General features: G+C 53.1%; 1 protein-coding gene across 1 annotated transcript; it reads right to left on the bottom strand.

Annotated features, from left to right (window-relative positions):
- Positions 1-156: 156 nt before the first annotated feature.
- On the bottom strand, positions 157-19599 carry Grk2 (G protein-coupled receptor kinase 2). Its single transcript, XM_032891238.1, has 21 exons — positions 19257-19599; positions 7775-7851; positions 5802-5875; positions 5577-5678; positions 5383-5457; positions 5180-5241; positions 4599-4650; positions 4264-4355; positions 3799-3898; positions 3636-3714; positions 3420-3550; positions 3084-3178; positions 2905-3012; positions 2667-2733; positions 2271-2371; positions 1545-1611; positions 1370-1465; positions 954-1116; positions 670-806; positions 468-581; positions 157-384 (listed from the first exon to the last, which is right to left on the bottom strand). Exons 1-21 carry the CDS (start codon positions 19337-19339, stop codon positions 220-222), a joined length of 2040 nt encoding a protein of 679 aa, XP_032747129.1. The 5' UTR covers positions 19340-19599; the 3' UTR covers positions 157-219.
- Positions 19600-21673: the final 2074 nt, after the last annotated feature.

Here is a 21673-nt window from a genome sequence, read left to right as displayed (position 1 = left end):
CGGGGCAGGGGTGCTAGACAGTGGCTGGGTTGGTGGCAGCAGGAGCTGAGGCAAGCAGGCCCCTCCCTGGGGGCTGGGCCAGGCTGGGGCCACAGGAAATCACAATAATTACAAAATAAAACCTTTTCCGCTTTGCGGGAAAACAAATAATAAAAATTCAATAAAATAAATTAGAGGTTTATAAAAGGCGGGTGGGCAGGCGGGCAGCAGATGGGTGAATCAGAGGCCGTTGGCACTGCCACGCTGAATCAGTGGCACCTTGCTCAGCTCCACCACAGGTGAGCGTGGCTTGTTCTTCATCTTGGGCACTCGCTGCACCAGCTGCTGGGCCTCACGGTAAGCATCGCGCAGCTCTTTTTTCCATTGCACCAGCTCAGGGTCACTCTGTACACATCCAGGCTGTCAGTCTCTGCTGGCACCCACCCACCCGCCTACCCGCACCCTAACCTCCCCTCCCCCGCTCTTACATCACACTGCAGGACAAACTGCTTGCCACCTCGGATCTTAAGCAGGAGACACTTGCGTTCCTTGATCTGTGTCTCTTCCACCGACTGGATCTCTTCCATGGTCAGGAGGCTCTGCTGCAAGGTGGGAAGACAGAGCAGGCTGTGAAGGAAGGCCCTGAACCCACCCAGTGCCCACACCACGTCCTAGCAGAACCTTTCTTACCGGAGCCTCGCCTTCACCCCTCCACTCAAGCCGGTTGGGGAACAGGTAGAAGTATCGCCGCTGCCACTGGGTCAGGAAGGGGTTGCCCATCTTGGACATGTAGCCATGCATGATGCAGTCCTTACCCAGGGCGTAGTCTGTACAAGAGATGGGTGCAGGCTCAGTACCCCACCCCCACCCAGACACTTGCTGGCTGTGGTCTTGGTCAGTTTCTTAGCAGAGCCCGCTTCTCATTTCTGCAGTGTGCAACAGGCCGGGCTTTCCCCACGGTCGTAAGTCCTCACCCTCCTCGTGGCCCAGCTGTTTGTTTTTGGCTTTCTTCCGTGCCTCCAGCCGGTCTGTCTCAGCATTGATGGTATCAAAGACAGTCTCTGCCACCTCCTGTTGCCACCGCTCGGAGATGGTGAGAGGGAAGTTGCGGTACAGTTCCTGGTCACTGTCCAGTAACTTCACCAGGTGGACATGGCAGGAGCACATGGGTAGACAAAGGGTGCCAGGACATTATCAGTCACAGGCCTGTGTAGGGCCCTAAGCTAGGGATCATCTCATGAAACCACCCTCCCCAGGGAGGCTGGGGGATGGGGAAGTATGGCCCATGGCTCACAGGGTAGCCAGTGTCTCACAGGGGCAGAGGAGGGGCAAGGGCCATCCAGACCAGACCAGACCAGGTCCAGGGGTCAGGGCCAAGCAAGGTACATACCTTGATTCCTTTTGTGTCCTCCTCATCAAAGGAACCAATGTCAAAGGCGTCCGCTGCATTCACCTCCCCGCGTGGGGGGATCAGTGGAGGAGGATACTGTGCAGAGCAGAAGCTGAGCATCAGCATGGGTGAGGGGCCATGGGGTTTCCCATCCTACCCCTGGATAGACTTTTACCTTCTGTAAGAAGACCATCTGCCAGTCCAGGGAACGGAAGAAGGGGCTTTCTTTTACCTCTTGAGCCCTATGGAGAAACATACCCGTCACCTGGGCTCTGCACTACCCACAATGAGCTAGGTCCAAACTGTGGGGTCACCAGCTTAGGTCTGACTCCTGACTCAGCTACCTTTTGGCTCTGTGACCTTAGGCAAGTTCTGGAACTCTCAGCCAATTTGCTCATCTCTAAATGGGAGAAGCAGCTTTCACATCCTGGGGTTGATGTGAGTTTTAATACTACTTTGTCTGGTAATTAACAGATATCCTGGTAGACCTACAAAGTTGCTATTAAGCTGGGTGTGGTGGTACATGCCTTTAATCAGAGGCAGACGTGTTCAAGGCCAGCCTCAACTACAGAGTAAGACTAACCTGGCTTACATGAAACCTTGTCTCAAAAAATACCCCTCCCACCTATGCAAAAAAAAAAAAAATAGTCTTTGCTACAAAGATTTTCTCTGAACCCTTTGAAAGCCCATCCTCAGTTGATTCTAACTGTGACACACTCAGCTGCCCTGCCACCTTCAGGGCATAGGGCCATGACCTCCCTTGTGAGCTCCATGGAGGGGTTTAAATGAGGGGACACAGCCACTGTTCTAAGGGGGCACAGCCAGAGGCCAACCAGGCTGGTCCAACAGCCCACAGCAAAGACTGAGGAAGTCCACATGGTGGAGAGGTCAGAATGCTCACCCACGGCCCAGACAGCCTAGTCTCCGATTGACATCCCTCTGCAGCAAACCTTCCAGCAGGGATCGGAGTTCAGGGGAGAAGGAGTCAGGCAGCTCAACAGCCTTTCAGGACAAAGAGAAGGAGGGTGTCAACAGAAGCCAGGAAGAGTGAGCTCTTGGTTCTGGGGGAAGGTGAGAGGCCAGCAGAAGGAGAGGAGCCCAGCTTCCTACTGGTTCTCACCAAGTGTGAGCTCTGACATCATAAACAAGGCAAGAGGCTACAGGGCAAGAAGCCTATCCTATCCCTTAGGGAAGGGACAGAGAAGGGATGACTGGCTCAAGAGCTCTGCTGGCTAGAGAGAACCAGGAGTTTATGCTTCTGGCATCACATGCACCTTCACTGCACTCTTACACTTACCATTGTCAATGTCATGCGGTCAATCTCATGCTTGTCTTTGGTCTTGTGCTGCCGGAAGGGGCTGTGTCTGGACAAGAGGTCAAAGACCAATGTCAAAAAACAAGAATGGGAAAAGTGAGGAAGAATGATGGATGAGGCTGGTAAGAGATAAGGGAGGCTCCACCTCTAACACCCAGGCCATAGAGGGCTCCCCTCTACGCTACCTATCTGTACTGGCCACCTGGGATAGCCTACTCACCCCCGCAACAACTTGAAGAGCATGCAGCCCAGGGAGAACCAGTCGGCACTGCTGTCATAGGCCACGCCCTTCTGTAGGACTTCTGGGGCCATGTACCCGTGTGTGCCCCTATGGGAGCACAGGCTATAAGTGAAGTGGAGGAGGGTTGGGAAGGGCATGGGGGATGGTTAGGCACTCACACACTGGCATGAGGCTTCTTCTTGGAGAAGTCACAGGCTAGGCCCAGGTCTGAGATTCTCACATGGCCATGCTCATCCAGGAGAATGTTGGCTGGCTGTGAAGGAAGCCCAGAGAGCTGCTGAGCCAGGAGGAGGCCAGTTTGGGCCCTCACTGGAGGGAACTATAGGTTTTTGGGACAAGGCCCCAGGTAGGACATCCCCTCTCCCTCCCACCCCACCCCATTACAACTGAACTCAGAAAGAGGCTCAGGCAGGAAGGGGAGGTGGGTAAGGCAGGAAGATAGGCTGGCCTTGTTGCAGGCCTAGAGGGAGAGATGCGTAGCAGCAGCCCCTCACCTTTAGGTCCCTGTAGACTACAAAGCGATTGTGCATGTGTTCAAGGCCCAGGATGATCTCAGCTGCGTAGAAGCGCATGTCGGCTTCAGAGAAGACTCCATGCTGAGACAAGTGGTAGTGCAGGTCCCCACCTGAGGGGCAGCCCCCCAGGTAAGACTCAGCTTCCTGCCCAGGTCCAGCCCTAGGTCCACCCCCTAGGGCTGGTCCTGAGCTCACCGTTCATGAGATCCAGGATGAAACTGAGCTTGTCTGGTGTGTGGAATGCATATGACATGCACACGATGAAGGGGCAGTCCTAGGAGGGAGGGGAAGGTGAGCACAGGTGGCTGAGGCTTGGGTCAGAGGTCACTATGGAGGCCCACTTGGCCACCCAACTCACCCCAGTGCTGACGAGGGAAAGCATGATCCGCTCGTTCAGAGCCAGGGTCTCTCCCTGCTTCATCTTGATGCGTTTCTTGTCCAGACACTTCATGGCGTACCTATGATGGGGGAGTAGGTCAGCTATGTCAGCAGCCCTGCAGGGTAGAGCCCCAGGCTGCTTCAGCAGGCTGCTGCTGAGACCAGATGCAAGACTAACCACATGACACAACCAGTGCTTTAGAGAGGGCAGAAGGTGCTGGCAAGTTAGTCTCTGAGGAGCCTGAGGGAGACAGCATAGCCAAAGCAAAACAGGGAGGAGGGGACAGTGGCAGGAGTCACTCCTAGGCAGAGATTCAGGATGACAAGCTTGGGACGCTGACCCCCGTAACAGCTCTTCTTTAGAAGGCCCCAGTCCCTCATATCTCTAGAAGTCTGACTCCTCCCTCGGGCACCCCACCCAGTGCCAGCTGATTAGGGTGCTCACATCTTGCCTGTGTCTGCTTTCCGGCACCCATAGACCTCACCGAAGCCCCCACGCCCGATGATTCGATGCACACTGAAGTCATTCATGGTCAGCTGCAGAGTGGCAACAGCCAGGGTCACTGCAAGCCTCCTCGGCTCCACAGCAGAGGCATTTGGGCAGCAGGGACAGGCCTTGGTACCAGGGTCCCTACTCCTGTGATCTAGACACACACTTACCTTTCTCTAGCCTCTCCTACTGGGATCCCAGCACGGGCCCTCCTTCCCCCAGAGCCACCACTTGGGGCCACTGCATTTCCCCAAGGTCCCCTGGCAGGCCAGCTCCCTAAACCCACTCACGTGGATGTTGAGCTCTACATTCTTCCACTGGCAGAACCGTGTGAACTTGTCACTGGGAAAGAAGGAGGATACACACTCAAGCAAGCATCGAGGCATTGAGAGGTCATCAGAGCCTGTTCCACCCACTGCCCACTGTCCTGACACATGGACACAGAGACATCCTGAGCCTATGGTTAGCTCAGGCCACAAGCCTCAGCAGCCTGAACCATATCGTCCTGCTGGGATCACAGAAATGGTCTCCAGTCAGATGTCCTCCAGGGCATAACACCTGCTGCTCACATACCCCCAGCCAAGGGCTCATTCCCAGTGCTGTCACCTTATCAGACCCTACTGCCTATGGCTGTGACTGAAAATGCTGCTCCTAGCATTCTGTCTAGACTCTGGTGGTTCATACCACAGAGGGAAGTGTGTACTTTAGGGTCTAGCCCTGCCTCCATAGCACAGGGAGACACAGGGTGGAAGAAGAGGACATTAGATCTATGTGGTCCCCTGTGATGGGGCAGGAGAGACCCCACACCTGGCAGCTCAGAGCCAAGCAGGCTGCCTGTCCGAAGACCATTTATCTTGCTTCTCCTACTCACCTCTCAATGAACTTGTGGAACACATCCCCTCGGAGGTTCTGACAAATCTCCTCAATGTATGGCTATGGGGAGAGAGCTGGCAGTCAGTGACCAAGTCTATTAGCCCCTGGTGACCCAGGTCCTGCATCCAGCCCCAAGCTCCAGGACCCCAGCTGTCTTAAGTGGGCAAGATGGGGGCAAGAGGAGAAGTGCCCAGCACGAACCTGGAAGAGATCTGGAGGTACCTGCTTCTTCACCAGGTGGCCCTGGACATGCTCCGTAGCATTCTTTGAAAAGGGCTGGAGAGGACAGAGGTGGCTGTGAATCCTATACAAGGCCCTTTCTTCTCTTGTAACCCCAGGTTGCTGGGGGTCAACACATGAGTTCACACCCCAAAACGGCTGACCAGGATACTCACATGTGAGCAGGCCAGCAGTTCTTTCATGATGTAGGAGTCAAAGATCTCCCGGCTGCGGACCACACGTTCCTCCTCCGTCTCCAGCTTCTCATATTTCTTGATCTGGTGGAAGGAACACCTACAGATGATGATCTGTGGCCAAGGCACGAGGCTAGATGCCAGGTGTCTCACAGACACAGCAAGGTGCTTACACACCCTTATCTCAGTAGGCCTTGCCCATCTTACCTCTTCATAGAACTCCACCAAGGGCTTGGCCTCTTCCAGATGGTTCAGGCAGAAGTCCCGGAAAAGCAGGTATCCTGAAAGCAAGTCTGGTTACGCTAAGCCATGCACACCCTCCTCTAAGGGGCCTTCTAATCACTATGAGTGGAGTGAGCTTGGGGATTCCTGGACAAAACTAGCCAGGGCAGTAGCAGAGACCGTCTGTACTGTAGGAAGGGTCTGGGCAATGTGGCCACTTAGGCTGCCACCAGCCTAACAAGTTCCACATTCCAGGTTAGGGTCCTTATACTTCTGTCCTATCCCCAGAATATCGCTCTGCAGATGATGGCTAGAAAATGCTGGCACTATGGCAAGGTATGGAGGAGAGTGGGGTTGGCTCTGGCATTAGGCAGTTGGTCAGGGCAGTGCCATGCTCTAACCCGTCTGTGCTGGAGACACTATCTGCTCTGGGCAGCAGTCAGGTTCTTGGTGGAGATGGCATGATGGACTGGTCAGGCTGTCACAGGAGGGACATGGCACACAGGACAGAGTGCCTCTCCCTACACTCCTTCACATCTAGAGGATGTTCACAGTATCTCTCGGAGAAAGGCAAGTCCAGTTGGGAAAACTGAGGCTCAGGGACACCTGTCATAAGAACTCAGAGCTGTCTAAGCCATTGGAAGATCCCTGGAAAAGTCAGGCCAAGGGTGGAGGTGTCAGAGCAGCTTCCAGATGGCAGAGCTGAGAGTGGCTTCCCCGTCAGGCCTCTAGTCCAGCAGGAATGCCTGAGGGTTTTGTTGTTGTTTTGTTTTGGAGACAGGGTTTCTCTGTGCAGCCCTGGCTGTCCTGAAACTTTGTAGACCAGGCTGGCCTTAAACTCAGAGATCTGCCCGGCCTGTCTCTACCTACCAAGTGCTAGATTAAAGGCCTGTGACACCACTGCCCAGCTGGGATGCCTGAGTTAAGCTGGGTGGCTTTCTATGCCTCTCTGAGGAGCACTGATGGCCTAGTGTTATTAATGGCCTCTAGTCAGGCTTTTCTGCTAATGCTTAAAGCCATCAATTCTTCTAAGGGCAGTCTGGTGGAACCTTCCAGTGACTTGTGAACAAGCCTTGTGGAGAGAGGTTTGATATTACAAAGCACTCTTACTGACATCACTGACTCAGGTCCATCCTGTCTGCTGGAGCAATTGGGCTCAAGGTCCCATTTCTCAGATTTGAAGAACTTTTGAGGCTCAGAGAGGAGAGGCAACTTGCCCAAAGCCAGAGAGTACAGACCTGTACCCCCAGGCTGTATTCTTTCTGGCCTACTGCTCAACTAAGGCCGACTTCCAGTGCCTGATCCTTCCAGGACACCCTCAATTCCATCCTGAGATCCCACCCTCAGGAAGCCCAAATCTGAGGCTGAGGCCCTGTGTGACTACAGTGGCTTCCTGGGACATCACCCCAAGCTTGCCCTTTAGGCTGGGCATTGGTGTAGATAGCATGACACTTCTAAGACAACCCAAGTTTACCACCCCCCCTACACACACACACTCTCACACTCACACCAGAGGAGGAAGGATGGAGGGGCCAGCTCTGAGGCAGGTTGCTCGCTTAGGGCCTGGGGGGTGTGAGGGGTGGAGGCGGGGCCAACCACAGCTCCACAGGCACCACAGGAAGGGCCCCGCCTCTTCCTGTCAGTTCTACCAACGGCCCAAAGCAGCTGTGGCTGCGCCAAGGGGAAGCTGCAACTCTCAAAAACAAAAACCCCAAAGGAGGAACTTCCCTGGCGCCTGGGGAAGACTGATGGGTCCCCACCCCCACCACAGGCTCCCTGGGCAGAAGCCAGGGGCTGGGAGGCACAAAGGGTCACCATTCTTTACTGGAGGGGGAGCCTGAGTAGTGGGGAAACTTCTGGGGCAGGGGTACATGGCACAACCAGAGGCAGGATAACAGGAAGCTGGCCCCAGAGTTCTCTTGGAGAGGCCTCAGGGTGGGAGAGGTGCCTGTACTTACCTAACTTCTGTGAGAAGATCTTCTCAAAGGTCACTTCTCCTCGATCCTCTAGATACTTCTGCATGACGCTGCGGATGCTGCAAGCCAAGGAGTACAGTGAGCAGGGCCCACAGAGACCTTGGCCAGAAGTCTGGATCAAGGCACTCATTTTCTATAACGAATGTATTAACACACACACGCACCCCCCCCCCCACACACACACACATACACATGAGTATCAAGGTGTGTAGAGGTCAGAGCAGAACTCATGGGAGTTGGTTCTCTCCTTCAATGAGTCCCAGAGATCAAACTTAGGCTGCCAAGCTTAGGAGCAACACTTTATTCCTTTACCCACTGAACCATCTCTCCTAGGTCTTTTTTTTAAAAAGAGTTATTTATTATATATAAGTACACTGTAGCTATCTTCAGACACACCAGAATAGAGCATCAGATCAGATGGCTGTGAGCCACCATGTGGTTGCTGGGATTTGAACTCAGAACCTGTGGAAGAGCAGTCAGGTCTCTTAACCACTGAGCCATCTCTCCGTGCCCCCTGCCCTCCTTTTTTTTTTTTTTTTTTTTTTGGTTCTTTTTTTCGGAGCTGGGGACCGAACCCAGGGCCTTGCGCTTCCTAGGCAAGCGCTCTACCACCGAGCTAAATCCCCAACCCCCTGCCCTCCTTTTTTTAAAGATAGGACCACATACATCTGGTAGCATACACCTTTAATCCCAACAGAGGCAGTGGATCTCTTCAAGGCCAGCCTGGTTTATAGAATGAGTTCCAGGACAGCCAGAACTACAGAGAAACCCCATTTAGAAACAAACAAGCAAACAAACAATGCTAGAATGACATCCTATAGCCCAGGCTAGACCATGTCTGTTTGGAATGGAACCACTCTTCATCTCAGTGTCATCACATCCTCCAGGGAGCTCCCAGCCCTTCGGCTAGCCTGGTCACTCATTCTGTCCACAGGTTACTTCAGCAGATCCTCATTTGTGCCTACTGTTTACAGAGGTGTGTGTCACGCACTGCTAATGCTGACTCTGGAAAAGCCAGGACCAGTCCATTGGTTGGATAATGGGCAGAACAACAGAATGTGGCCATCTTATGGTCTGGCAATAGAAGGAAGGAAACACTGATACTTGACAAGTTGAGGAACAGTACCAGGTGATGAATGGCGGCCTCAGAGCACTCAGACCTGTATGAAGCCATCCACATGATTCCAAGACAGGTTCACTGGCAGAGTCAGGTTTGTGGGTACTAGAGACTTGGGGGAAACTGCCAAAGGGGCCATGGATTTTTTTGTTGTTTGGTTGGTTATTTTGTGTATGTAGGTCAGAGGACAACTTTTGAGAGTCAGTTCTCTCTTCCCTTATGTGGGTTCCAGGGGTTAAACCTGGGCTGTAAAACTTGGTATCTTTTTGTTTGTTTGTTTTTGTGTTTTAATAGCTGAGCCATGTCAATAGCCCAGGGGTAGGGTTTCCTTGGGAAGTGATAGGATGCTCGGGTGAGGACAGCATAATAAAGTGAACACATGTTATACAGAAAACACTGAATTCTTCTTTACTTCTTGGTGGTCTTGGAGGGACAGGGTTTTGCTGTTGTAGTTGAGGATGGCCCCAAACATGTAGCAATCCTTCAGAGTGCTAGGGTCACAGGCATATGTCACTACACCCAGCTTTGAATTGTATTCCTTAATGAATTTATATTGTATTTCATCTTCATCCTAGCACTCAGGTATATCAGGGGTTCAAAGCCAGCCTAGGTTACATGAGACCCTGTCTCAAAAAAGGAAAGTTCAAGCCTCAGTTTGTGTGTCCCTAACACTTGGATAAAAACATGTCCCCTGCCTAGACCACCTGGTTAGACCACAGCAGAAAAACTGATCACCAGAGTTCCTGAGACATTCTCACAACCACCACCTTGTTTACTCATTGCGCCACTGCACCGCCTGGGGAGATCTCACCGAGCTACATTCCATACTTCAGAGGCCTCCTTGTCCTCACCCTCCTCCTCTTCTGGGCCACTTGCATCCTGGACCTGCCGACCTGTCCCAACATCTCTTCAGAGAACACACAGCTGCCCAACTGAGGGCGTGAGAAGCCAGGGGATGTGCTAGGCCAAATCCTAGAGAATGTGTGGAACCCCAGCAGGCCTCTGCCCAGGAAACTAAGGCCCCACACCATAGTCCAGTTTTCTGTGCTCGCCTCTACCTCCCCTAGACTCCCAAGCAAGTTAAGCACACACTAGCCTGGTCACTTAGAGTCAGGCACTGTTCATGGAATGACACCTTTACCTACTTCTAGGTAGGTCTTTCTCGGATACAGGCCGCTGGAATGTGGTATCAGTGGGTGCTAAAGCCTTGGGGGCCTGTGGTAAAATCAGCTCTGGGTGGTGGGGAGCTGCTGTGTAGAGATGTAGACTTTTGCTGGCTTCCTGAAGTGCAAACAGGATGTCACCAGGTGGTGAAGCCCAGGACAAAGGGCTGGGAGTATTAAGACAGGTGGAGAAAAACTGGCCCAGCAACAAAAGGCCCACAGGATAGAGAAGGTACAGCAAAACCCCATGGAGGAAAGGACAGGAATAGGGTGCTAGGGGATTTCAAAACCAGAGTCCAGCCTGAAGGTATGGCCCTAGGAGGCTGGATGTAAGACAGAGCAGAGACCTCATGGGGTCACTATGTGAAAAAGTCCAGGTAGACACTGCTAAGGTGAGAGGGAAGTGAGGCTGGGGAGGTGATGCAGTCCGCTGAGCTGTGGGTATAGGAAGGGTGTCTGCCAGCCCTACGTTACACTCTGAGCTTCCAGAGTGTACAGGGTTAGGAAAGATGACAGCTATGGTCAAAAAGTAAAACTGGGGGGGTGTTGGGGATTTAGCTCAGGGGTAGAGCCCTTGCCTAGAAAACGCAAAAAGCCCTGGGTTCGGTCCCCAGCTCCGAAAAAAAGAAAAAGAAAAAAAAAAAAAAAGTAAAACTGGGGAGAGTGGTGCCTGGGTTGCAGTCTCCAGGCCCAGCCCTTCCAGAAAGGCCTCTCACCATAGTAAAACATGCTGAGCTGCCCAGGGCCCAGTCCTGAAACTGTGACCCTCTCAGTTTCCCTAGAGGCTGGGAGATACCACAGGTCTACCAAAAGCTGTCTCTGACAGGAAGTGGGGCTCTGATGACCAGACCAGGTCTTGGTGACTCTGGGCTTCCAGCTTGCAACTCCTACCCAAACCCAGGCCCTCCTATACAGTTGCCTCACACCTGGTTCCCTCTGGTAATGCAGAGGCACCAAGGTCAAATGCGCCCTTCATCTACACTGGGCCAACTTCTCTTCCTGGGGACCATCCATATCAACATACGTCCCTGTCTTCAGAAGATTCAGAGGGCTCAGAATAAATAGGATAGACTAAACCTCACAGACATGTATGAACAACAGGAACCTGGAGAAAAACTTTTAGTTTGAGAAAGAGTCCAGCTGGGTGGTCTGCACCTAAATTTCCAGCACTCAGAGGAGACTGAGGCAGGAGGTTTTCTCAAACCTCCTATCTCAGACAAAACTCAGTGAAATAAATCAGATGCAGCCCACTCTCTGCCTGCAGATGGCAGCCTGGCCAGGCAACTCTGCACACGGGAGGCCGATCTCTCTGATCTGACAAGAGAGTGGCACTCCCAAAAATACGGCAGGCAGGCACAGAGACATGAAGCGCAGGAACCTGTACAACCAGGCGCTTGAGTCTCATCTGGCAGACAGGCCAGCAGGGTGAGACAGTCACCGTCCCCAGGCATGGGTCCTGGGTGCTGTGCTCATCACCCAATCTTTATATTCTGGAACATTTCGGTCCACAGACAGGCAGACAGGATATGAAGCAGTAAAGTGATGGTGGAGGTGTGTGTGTGGGGGGTTGTCAGATTGTCAGTTCTCCATGCAGTGAAGAGTCAGACGGACATGGTCAGGAAGGGTCAGGTGGGATATATGGCCAGAAAGATGCAGATGACAAAGACCACAGCTGTTAAGGAGACCTCACCAGAAGCAGGGCAGGGCTCTGGGTACAACTGGGATGCCCTCCTAACCCTGTACTGGCGTCTTGAGAAATGACAATACAGGCTATCTTGGCTGAAGGATGCCCACACAGGGTCGGGGCCATGGCCTAGAGCAGCTGAGATATATGTGTACACATGTGCCTAACAGAGACAGTGCTTGTTAAAAGACCCTGCCTTAGACGGCAAAGTCAACAAGACAGGACTCTCTGCTTTTCCCCTGGGCCTGGGACCCAACGGGAAGTCAGACCTCAGGCTGGAGACTGTCCTTCCCATGAAGGGCTACACCTGGGCACGGACATATTCTCCCCAGCCCACAGTACCTCATTTTTTTCCTTAAAAGAAAAAAGTCTTTTTAAAATTAGTACTACCCCAGAACCAAACATAAGGTCAGCCTTGAGCAGAGCCCTTGAATGGAAGGCCTTCCAGCATGGCCATTTTAGGATTTCCAGTTTATCCTCATGGAGGTAGGAGGCTATGGAAGCTGGCAGATTAGAAAAGGTATCAATGAACAAGATTCCTGGCCAGGAAGCAAGTGCAGACTTGCACAGGGGGCAGCAGCCTCCTGGATGGGTCCCTGATGCTGACAGTACCTGGACATGTGACATGCTCTGAGTGGCACCTCTGTCCTCACCTAAACCAATAACCCACATCCATCTTGAGGTACATGGTTCTCAAAGTGTCCACTTAGGAAGCTGAGGCCAGCACATAGTAAGTTCTAGCTGGTCTGAGCTACAGAGTGAAAGGCAGTTAAGACTGCCATTACTCTGGGTGGGAGACATCCCTGTGCCTCAGCAGCTGGACCCCCAGAAGGTCATCACAAAGCGTGTTTTCCTCTTTTGACATATGCACATATATGTGTTCACATGAACTTTGGCACATGTGCAGATGCAGGTACATGTAAAGAAGGTGCCGTCAGATCTCTCCCTATCCGCATCATTTACCAAGGCAGAGACTTTTCTGGAACTCAGAGCTGGGGACTGAGCTAGTCTAGCTGGTCAGCTTGCCCAAGGAACCCCATGTCTCTGCTGTCCGAGTCCTGGAGTTACAAGTGAGCCATAAGCCAGTCTGGCCCTTATGTAGGTGCCAGGGATCCAAATTCTAGTCCTCACGTATACAGCAAACTTTTATCTACTGAGCCATCTCTCCAGCCCTATTTTAGTTTTCTGATATAAGGTCTTGCTATGTAGCCCAGGCTGCCCTTAAACTATCTTCCTGCCTCAGCCCCTAGAGTGTTAGAGCATGTGCCACCATGCTCACTCAGCTAAGATACAGACTTCAACGCTGGTTTCCTCTTTTGCAAAACAAGAGTGTCAAGGAAATGGAGTTGTAACTTCTATACGGCATATTAGAAAGCTTGAAGGGTCTAAAGGGGAGGGGGTGCTCCCGGGGTTGTGAGCCTGCTTTTCTCCTCTTAGACATTGAGACATGGTTATCCTAAGCTTTATTATCTGGCATTCCACAACTCCTAACTGCACACATTAGAACATGATTCTGTGCTATGCTAACCAGTCCACACTCGTCCTGTACTCAAAGGAAGGGGCTATGGCCAGGCAGTCTCAGAGAAGCCGAGCAGTGGCCAGGGCCAGGCCCATTGGCAGGAGGTGAACCCAACAGAGTGGCTGCCACTCCTCGGGCCCAGAGAGCAGCTTTAAACTCCCATGACTCCACCCTAGAGTACAGCAGAGAGCTCCATACCTGTTCTGCCAAAGAATTGAGGGCATCTAGGCACTAGCATGCTTAGTGCCAGGGTGACCTACCCCGTCCCCATTCCTCGCACCTCTAACACCTAGGGTGCCTACAGTTTGAGGAGTAGGCCTGGCCTGACTTCAGGAGTAGGAAGAAGGAACTTCCTCTCTCTTCACAGTGACTAAAGTGAGAGGACAGCAGGAGGGGAGGGAGTGGCATCTAAAAAGAACTTCTCCTAAGAGAGGGACCACGTGCTCAGTATGAGAGCAAGTCCCACACTCTGGCCTGGTGGCCTAGTACGTCAGGCCTGTCCTCACAGATGGCTCCCACGCAGGGAGCTCGGCTGTATGGACTGGGAGGGCCTGAAGAAAGGCGTCTGAAGCAAACACACCCATTTTGATAGTAAGACCAGGAGTGGAAGAACCCACTGGAGGTCCACAGTAATCCTATGATAAAGTAAACATCCAAATTGTCTTTTGAGTAATATCTCAGCAGGGGATGGGAGGGGAGGGCCTCAGGACCAGGGCTTATTCTACCTCACCAGAGGCCTAGAACATGGCTGCATACCTCCCAGGAGCCTGCCAGACTAGAAGGAATAGTCCTGGCTGGTACACAGTTCTGGTGTTTGTGTGACGATGACACTGATGTTGTGACACTCAAGAAGCTGGTGCAGAGGCTACAGGTCTCCAGGCTGGTGTGTCTCAGCTGGCTACATTGGGAACTGTCACACTCTGGGAGGGAACAGCTAAAAAGCTGTGGCTGTAGCTGGGGCATTCCCTGGTGGCATTTCCAGGAGCCTGGCACAGAGGTGGCAACAGCAGAAGGAGGTCCCCTGGGGCTTCTTATTAATATTTCTCAATGACTCTCCCCGGGGCTCAACAACGTTCTCAGAGCTCAAGGATGGGGCCACCAACAAAGAGGAAAGGACAAATGTAACCACTATGTCCCAGTGAAGGACGATGCTGGATGACCCAGAGCCCATGGTCAGTGTCCAGCAAGCCCCAGACCACCAGGTTCTCCTGTAGGATGTTCAGGAAGAGACACTTCAGCCATCACAAACAAGATGTAAACAGGCACCCTGCACCTTACTGCCTACAAGGACACCAGGAGTTGACATCTTGTTTGTGTGCATTAAGAACAAGGGGCCCTTGCCCGGCAGTCACTGGAAGGAGGTTGTCCCCTATTCTAATTCTGGGGCAGCCTCCACCCTCAGAGAAGTGACCCCCACTTTGTCACCAAACACCCACGTCTGCATCACCAATGCCGCCCTTTTCAGTAAGCAGTGATGTGAGACAAGATGTCGTTACGGAAAAATGCTGCTGCCAAACGCCTTACTTTTGGGCTCTCATCTGAAGTGGGCCTGAAATAACCTAAGTGTAACTATCCAGAAGAAACGGCCTTAGGAGGCAGTGGGGAGCACGGAAGGGGCCCAGAGAGAAACCGCAGGTACAGCGGAGGCTGTGCATTCCTCAAAAACCATCACATGCTCTTGGCTCCTGCTGTTTATTCCATAATATCCTGAGAAAAGCAGCCATGTGCAGGCAGCTGGAACTCCCTGGGGCCTTAGGGCTCTCAGCTTCCTACACAGCAACCTGGGCACAAGGAGAAGCTGCTGCAGAGTGTGTGCCTGCGCTTGACGTCACCCAGGATTTACTACTAGCATGGATTGTGCATTAATAGGACACATCATTCCCAGGCTGACAGAGCCCAGATTCCTGTGCACGGATCCTGACCTGTGATGCTCGCACTCCCTTCAAATCCATTTACTGAGTGCACAGTGGAGCAGAGCTGAGCAACTTAATAGCAAATCCATGAGAGCCTCGCTCCGGAGAGGAGGACAGATGGGAAAAGGCATCTCAGAGAGCCATTCCCAGGGAGCAGTAGCAGCTTCAAAGGCCCACAGGGATAGACTGCAGAAAAGATAATCTTGTTTTCAGGGGCAGGAGGGGGTGGGTCTCTGCTACTGGAGTGGAATGTTCTGGTAAGGGGTAAAAGGCTGGCAACTGCAGGCTTTCTGCTAGTGATGGAGAAGTGCAGGGAGGAGGAAGAGCAAAGCCTCTTAGCTTGCCTTCTCAGCTCGCCTTCCCCACCAATCTAGGCAGGAAGTCCTGGCTGTAATGAGTTAACAGGAACGAAGAAGCAGAGAAGGAAGAGTAGCAGGGTCTGGGGAGACCGGGGAAACAAGCACGGGGCGGGCAGGGGCGGGCAGCATCAGAGGAAGCTCGTGGTGGGGGAGGGACCAGGAAATAGCCCAGAGAACCAGAAGGCTGCAAGAGGCACCCAGCTCCCACATGCTGCCGCTGGGGCTGCCACTGTCACTGGGGAGAGCAGGGACATCTCCCGGGACCGCCCAGGCAAGGCTCCTCACCCAGGAGCCCTGAGATTAATTACACAGGGCCTCAGTGGTCATATTAAGCAAATGATGCTAATTACAGGACTGCAGCAGCTGCTGGAAAAGAGGCAACAGCATCTGTATGGCGAGGACCACACCTCAGCCCCACAGCCCTGGGAGGTCATTGGTGGCAGATAAACTGAGGCACGTCCAGTCAGGACAAGTGTGCCTGGATCCAGTGTGAGCCAGTGTTGCAGGAGTGAGAAGCCAGGACCCCTGTGTTCTATCCATACAGAACCCCCACCTGAGAGAAGGTTGGGAATGAGTCTGCTTCCCCGGATCCTCTAGGTGACAGAAGGAAGGGGATATCTTTCTGCCAAGTTACAGTGGCACTATGCCCAACAGTTCCCAGTCCCCAGCCCTGGGAAATAAGAGCTGCAATGCCAGCCAAGCTCAGCCAAGCCACAACCCTGGGCACCAGCCACAGAGAGGCTGCCAAGATGGCCTACCCCAAAGTGGAACAACTCCCATTGGCATACGGGCACAGGAACGAACCCCATTGCTTCTTTACCTGGCTCTGGCTTCAGGGTGGGGAAGCAGGACGTGTATCTAATGGAGGCCCTGGCATGGGGCTGTCCTTCTATTTGTGCATTAGCTCTGCCAGGGCAGCCTGTTTCTGTTTCAGCAACTGGCGAAGGGCTTGGGTCCTGTATACTGTGACCACTGATGATACCAGAAACTGCCCTGCTACTTTCAGGCCACTACCCAAGACCCACAAGCTCCCACGACAAGTGGCTTCAGCCATCCCATCCCACAAAGCGGTTCTATGGGACTGGGAGGAAGAGACAAAGCATAGGTAGGTAGAGTACTGTGGTCAGGACTCCAGAGATCTGTGATCCAATCCCAGAGCTTCTGTGTGACAAGCCTCAAAGCCTCTCAGTTGTAAATGAGAGAAATGCCATCTGCCTGGCCAGCCAGAGTCCCAGAGTTGTGAAGACAAGACACTCCACACATTGGGACATACTGGGCACACCTGAGACACGATGGTAACCACCTTCAAGGGCAAGAGATCTCTGCCTTGAGAGTGCGTAAAGTACACCATGAAGGGGACCTGCTTTCTTTCCATCACTGGCGGGGGTGGGGTGAGGATGTGGGGGGGGGAGCATGCATGCCTAGGGCCATGGCTACTGCAAGGCGACTCTTCTGAGCACACCAGTGACCAGAATTAGAGGCTCCTAACCATTCACAGATTGAGCGGTTGGCCCAACAATGTACGACTGATGGTGACCCTGCACCTGTGGTGTCGTTCCCTAGAACTCGCAAGCCAGCTTCAGTTTTGCTCACAGAAATCACCCCATCCTGGTAACTGTTGGCCTTGCCAATTTCACATGTTGGTTTTTGGATCAACTGAGATGACAGATGTCAAAATAAATAATGAATTATTAAACTTTCCATTCTTGTTTGATCGCATCACATCATAGCTGCTGCCATATGAAAAGGTAAAAAGACAGAGAGGTACAGATCATCATCTGTCAGGGTTCTTTTTTTTTTAATTCTTTTTTTCGGAGCTGGGGACCGAACCCAGGGCCTTGCGCTTCCTAGGCAAGCACTCTACCACTGAGCCAAATCCCCAACCCCATCTGTCAGGGTTCTTGAACACCAGCAGGGGAGACGACCTGAGGTGGGCATCCATTAAGAGCAATTCGTTCTGGGGAAAGACTATCCAGACATGGAGAGTTCTAGAAAAGGCACCACCTCAAACTTTGCAGACCTCCCACCTGCATTAGAATCCCACAGCTGTGGCTACCCAGGAGAGCTCAACAAGTACCCTAGATGCTGACTGCACCTCCCCCACTCTTCCCTCTAAGTTTTGTCATTTCTAAACTCATTTCCATCCTAACTGCTGCTGCCCCTAGACAGCCCCAGCTGACACTCAGTCTAGTTCCTGTTTTGAGAAATCTGATTGCAAATGTCTTAGAAAAAAGGGGGGCCCAACGGCCTCTTCAAAACACAGACCAATTTTTCCTCTACTGGGCACGGTTCTCAGTCAAACTGAAACCCAGTGTGCAGCCACTGGAGGAGGGGCCCAGCGAGAGGCACAGCAGCAAGCCTGCAAGCTGCCCACCCCACTCTAAGGACTGAGGCCACTAGAGGCCTATTTCACACTGCCCACTGGGGGTGGGGGGAAAACTCGCCCCATGTCCTATGACATAGAATGGCAGTAAAATCAGGGCCAGTTCTTGGCTGCTAAAGGGGTTGGTATAAGAAACTGGCGGGACTGGCCTCACCACCCACCATGTGGCATCCTGGTGGGTGGACACATCCTTCCAGATGCAGGACATCCAGGCCCTTCAGGTCAGGATGAAACATAAAACCAGAAGCTGAGAGCCCTGATGTGGAGGCCAGGTGCCACTGTGGATAACCCGGGTGACACTGTACAAGCCATCCAAGTCTGAGCTCTCTCACACATACCTTGTTCTATGGGAACAAAACTACACCTGCCTCACTCACTCTCTGATCTCCTGCGCAGTTCACATGGGAAGATAAGTCTATTTGCCATAGTATACTGGACAAGCCCCAGCTACACCTCTCACATCCTGCCCTACTCTGCACCCACATCCTGGACAGTTTAAACTTTGATACCAGGTGCGATGACATCAGTTGTCTTGCAGAGAGGTGGCAGCACGGTCCAGTTGCTGTAGGATGGGAGGTCCCCTGGTCAAAAGTACCCACAAGGAACCACATGTGGGGAAAGGGTAAAGAAGGGACTTCCCTCACCCGAGCGCAGCCCTCAAGGACGGTACACTGCACTGTCCCCAGAAAACACTCCCAAACCCAATCTCATAGTGACCCCACCGTAGAGGAAAGCAAAAGAAAAAAAAAAGTCTCCAGAGTGGTCCTCCTCACTCCACAAACCTCACAAGAGTGTTACCCACTCCAAGGGGAGTGGGTAAAGGTAGTGAACACCAACGGGGGGTGAGTGGGTGCTGGGAGCAGGAGCAACAGACTGTGTGATACAATCGGGTAAACAGAGGCAGACTTGAGGAAGGGAACCACAAGAGGACACAGAGGGTAGAGGGCAGAGCCAAGCATCAGGGTGGAATGAAGGCTGCAGCAGAGCTTGGGGCTGACAGCGACCAGGCCCGGCAGTGAGATACAGGAAGCGGCAAGGCGGCCCGGGGAACGCGGCTAGGAGCTTGGACTTGGGGCGCTCTGTGCTCACAGACACCAAGCTTGCGGCGGCAGGGGCAGAGGAAGTCTCTGAGTCCTGGGGCGGCCAGGATAATGGGGTCTCCGGGGCAGAAGGTCCCCGGAGTAGAAGGACGGGTTCTTGGGTCATGGGGCAGCCGGGATAGTGGGGTCCTGGGGCAGAGGGTCCCCGGAACCTAGGACGGAGAGAGGGGTCCCTGGGGCACTGTATCCCGGGGCGGCGCGTGGGGCCCGGCACAGGCGGGCTCACCTGGGCTCTGGCAGCAGGATCTTCTTGCTGGCGCGCGCGGCCAGCGTGGCCTTGCTCTTCTCCATGGCCATCAGGTAGCTCATCGGCCAGCACCGCCTCCAGGTCAGCCATCTTGGCGGCGGCGGCGCTGTTCCTCCGCCGCCCGAGGCTCCGCTCCGCTCCCGCTCGCTCGGCCCGGCCCGGCCGCGCGGCTTGTCGGCCTCGGCGCCGCCGCCCCCCGCCCGGTCCTCGCTCGTCGCCCGCTCACAGGCGGCGCCGCCCCATGGCGCCGGCTCGGGCCCGCCCGGCTCGCGCTCCGCTCCCGCCGGACTGCAGTCAGGGCGCCGCCGCCGCCGCCGCCGCCACCACCACCCGCCCGCCCGCGCCCCGGGCTGCCGCCGCCGCCTCCGGCCCCGCCTGCCGCGCACAGCGCCAGCGAGCCGCCGAGGGCCGAGCCGGGCAGGCGGCAGGGCGGCAGGCGGACCGCAGCACCCCCTAGAGGCCGCACCGCTCGTGTCCGGGACACGAGTCTCAGTCCTGGACTGTTGTTACCTGAGTCTTGCACCAGATCGACCCAAGACCCCAAGCCATGGCCACTAACTTGATCGCATCTCTGGATGCTAAACTCCACGCTCCTACTCGGGCCTTTACCCAAGACCGTGGATCATAACAAGAATCCTGACACCGATCAAGACCCCATACTCAAATTTCTGAACATTCTCTCAAGATCATCATTACCACCCCTGACTCCTGACCTGACCGCAGACCTTGGATGACAATCCTGGACTTCAAACTCCCAACAGGACCCCAGACTCAGACCTTGGGCCACCCTCCTGACCACGAACATTTGTTGTTGTTCTTGTTTTAGAGAAGGTTTACCCGTGTAGCCTCGGCTAGTCTGTAACTCACTATGTAGAGCAGGCTGCCCAAGAGATCTGCTTGCTCCCAAAGGCTGAAATGGATTAAAGGCATAGTCCATCAAACCATACTCTGATGAGGGCTGAACCTATTGTTTATATGTTTGTTTGTTTATTGTGTATGCCCAGACGGAGGTTCGAAGACAGGCAATTTGACAGTCAGTTCTTTCTTTTTACCACATAGGTCTCTAGGGATAGAATTCAAGGTCCTCAGGCTTGGTGGCAAGCATTTTACCCACTGATCCCTCCTGTGTGCCTTCTTCCTTAGCCAACTCCTTCCTACTCTGTCTGCCCAGCACATGGGAGGCAAAAGCAGGTGCATTTCTGTAAAGCCAAAGCCAGCCAGGGCTAAATAGTGAGACCTGGTCTCAAGCTAGAGCACCTCTTTGCTTTCCAAGGACACTTTCAACCCAGTCTTCCCACTTCAGTCTTGGACACTTAGAAACTAATTCTCCTATCAACTCATGTCCAACAAAATAAGCACCCCCACTCCCTTGACTTCTTGACTACTTCAGGTGTAAACAAATCTGGGGGGAGGGGTGTCAGTGGATGGCATCCCTAGACAGCCAGGTCTAAACCCAGACTGCTTTTCCCCACCCCTACCACTATGCCCCCCCTCCTATGTCACCACTGACCTATCCATCTCTCAGGATGCCCTCTGATGCAGGCTCCGACCAGAATGGTTGTCCTCAAATCTAGATCTGATGGGATTACTGTCCATTTAAGGCCAAACAACAGCTTAGTCTAGTCCCCCAGAGCTACCAAGAATAAAAAGTCTTGTTTTTGGGGTTGGGGATTTAGCTCAGTGGTAGAGAGCTTGCCTAGGAAGCGCAAAGCCCTGGGTTCGGTCCCCAGCTCCGGAAAGAAACAAACAAACAAAAAAAGTCTTGTTTTTGTTTCTGGTTTTGGTTTTTCCAGATAAGGTTTTTCTGTGTACTCCTGGATGCCCTGGTCACTCTGTAAACCAGGATGACCTCGGACTAAGAAATCTGCTTGCTTTTTTTTTCTCCCAAGTGCTGGGGTCAAAAGTGTATGCCACGGGGCTGGGGATTTAGCTCAGCGGTAGAGCGCTTACCTAGGAAGCGCAGTCCCCAGCTCCGAAGGGGAAAAAAAAAAACAAAAAACAACAAAAAAAAAAAACCAAAAAAAAAGTGTATGCCACTATACCCACTTGAGACTGTCAAGTCTTGTCTGGTTTTGTTTGGTTTGGTTTTTCAAGACAGGGTTTCCCTGTGTAGCCCTGGCTGTCTTGGAACTCGATCTGTAGACCAGGCTGGCCTTGAATTCAAACTCAGAGATTCACCTGCCTCCGACTTCCAAGTGCTGGGATTAAAGGCCTGAGCCACCACTGCCTGTCGGAAGTGTAAAATCTTTTTTTTTTTCCCCACATGGAGAGGTTTAATGAGAGAAGAGTAGAAAAAGAGAAGAAAGGCGGCTGGCCATGAGTACGTGGAGTGGGGAATGGGGGCAAGAACAGAGGAGAACAAAGAGCAAGAGGGGGAAAGGAAGGTAAGAGGGAGT

Source organism: Rattus rattus, chromosome 2, assembly GCF_011064425.1.
Source record: "Rattus rattus isolate New Zealand chromosome 2, Rrattus_CSIRO_v1, whole genome shotgun sequence".
In the NCBI taxonomy this organism is placed as follows: Eukaryota; Metazoa; Chordata; class Mammalia; order Rodentia; family Muridae; genus Rattus; species Rattus rattus.
Note: the sequence above shows the minus strand (reverse complement) of the source record. Positions and strands in the feature narration are given on the sequence as shown.

Coding starts and splice junctions, on each gene's coding strand:
- Grk2 (XM_032891238.1), bottom strand. CDS start 19,339: ATGAGCTACCTGATGGCCATGGAGAAGAGCAAGGCCACGCTGGCCGCG. Junction 3,013..3,083: donor AAGAAGCCTCATGCCAGTGT/GTGAGTGCCTAA, acceptor GTGCTCCCATAG/GGGCACACACGGGTACATGG. Junction 2,734..2,904: donor CTCTTCAAGTTGTTGCGGGG/GTGAGTAGGCTA, acceptor CCTCTTGTCCAG/ACACAGCCCCTTCCGGCAGC.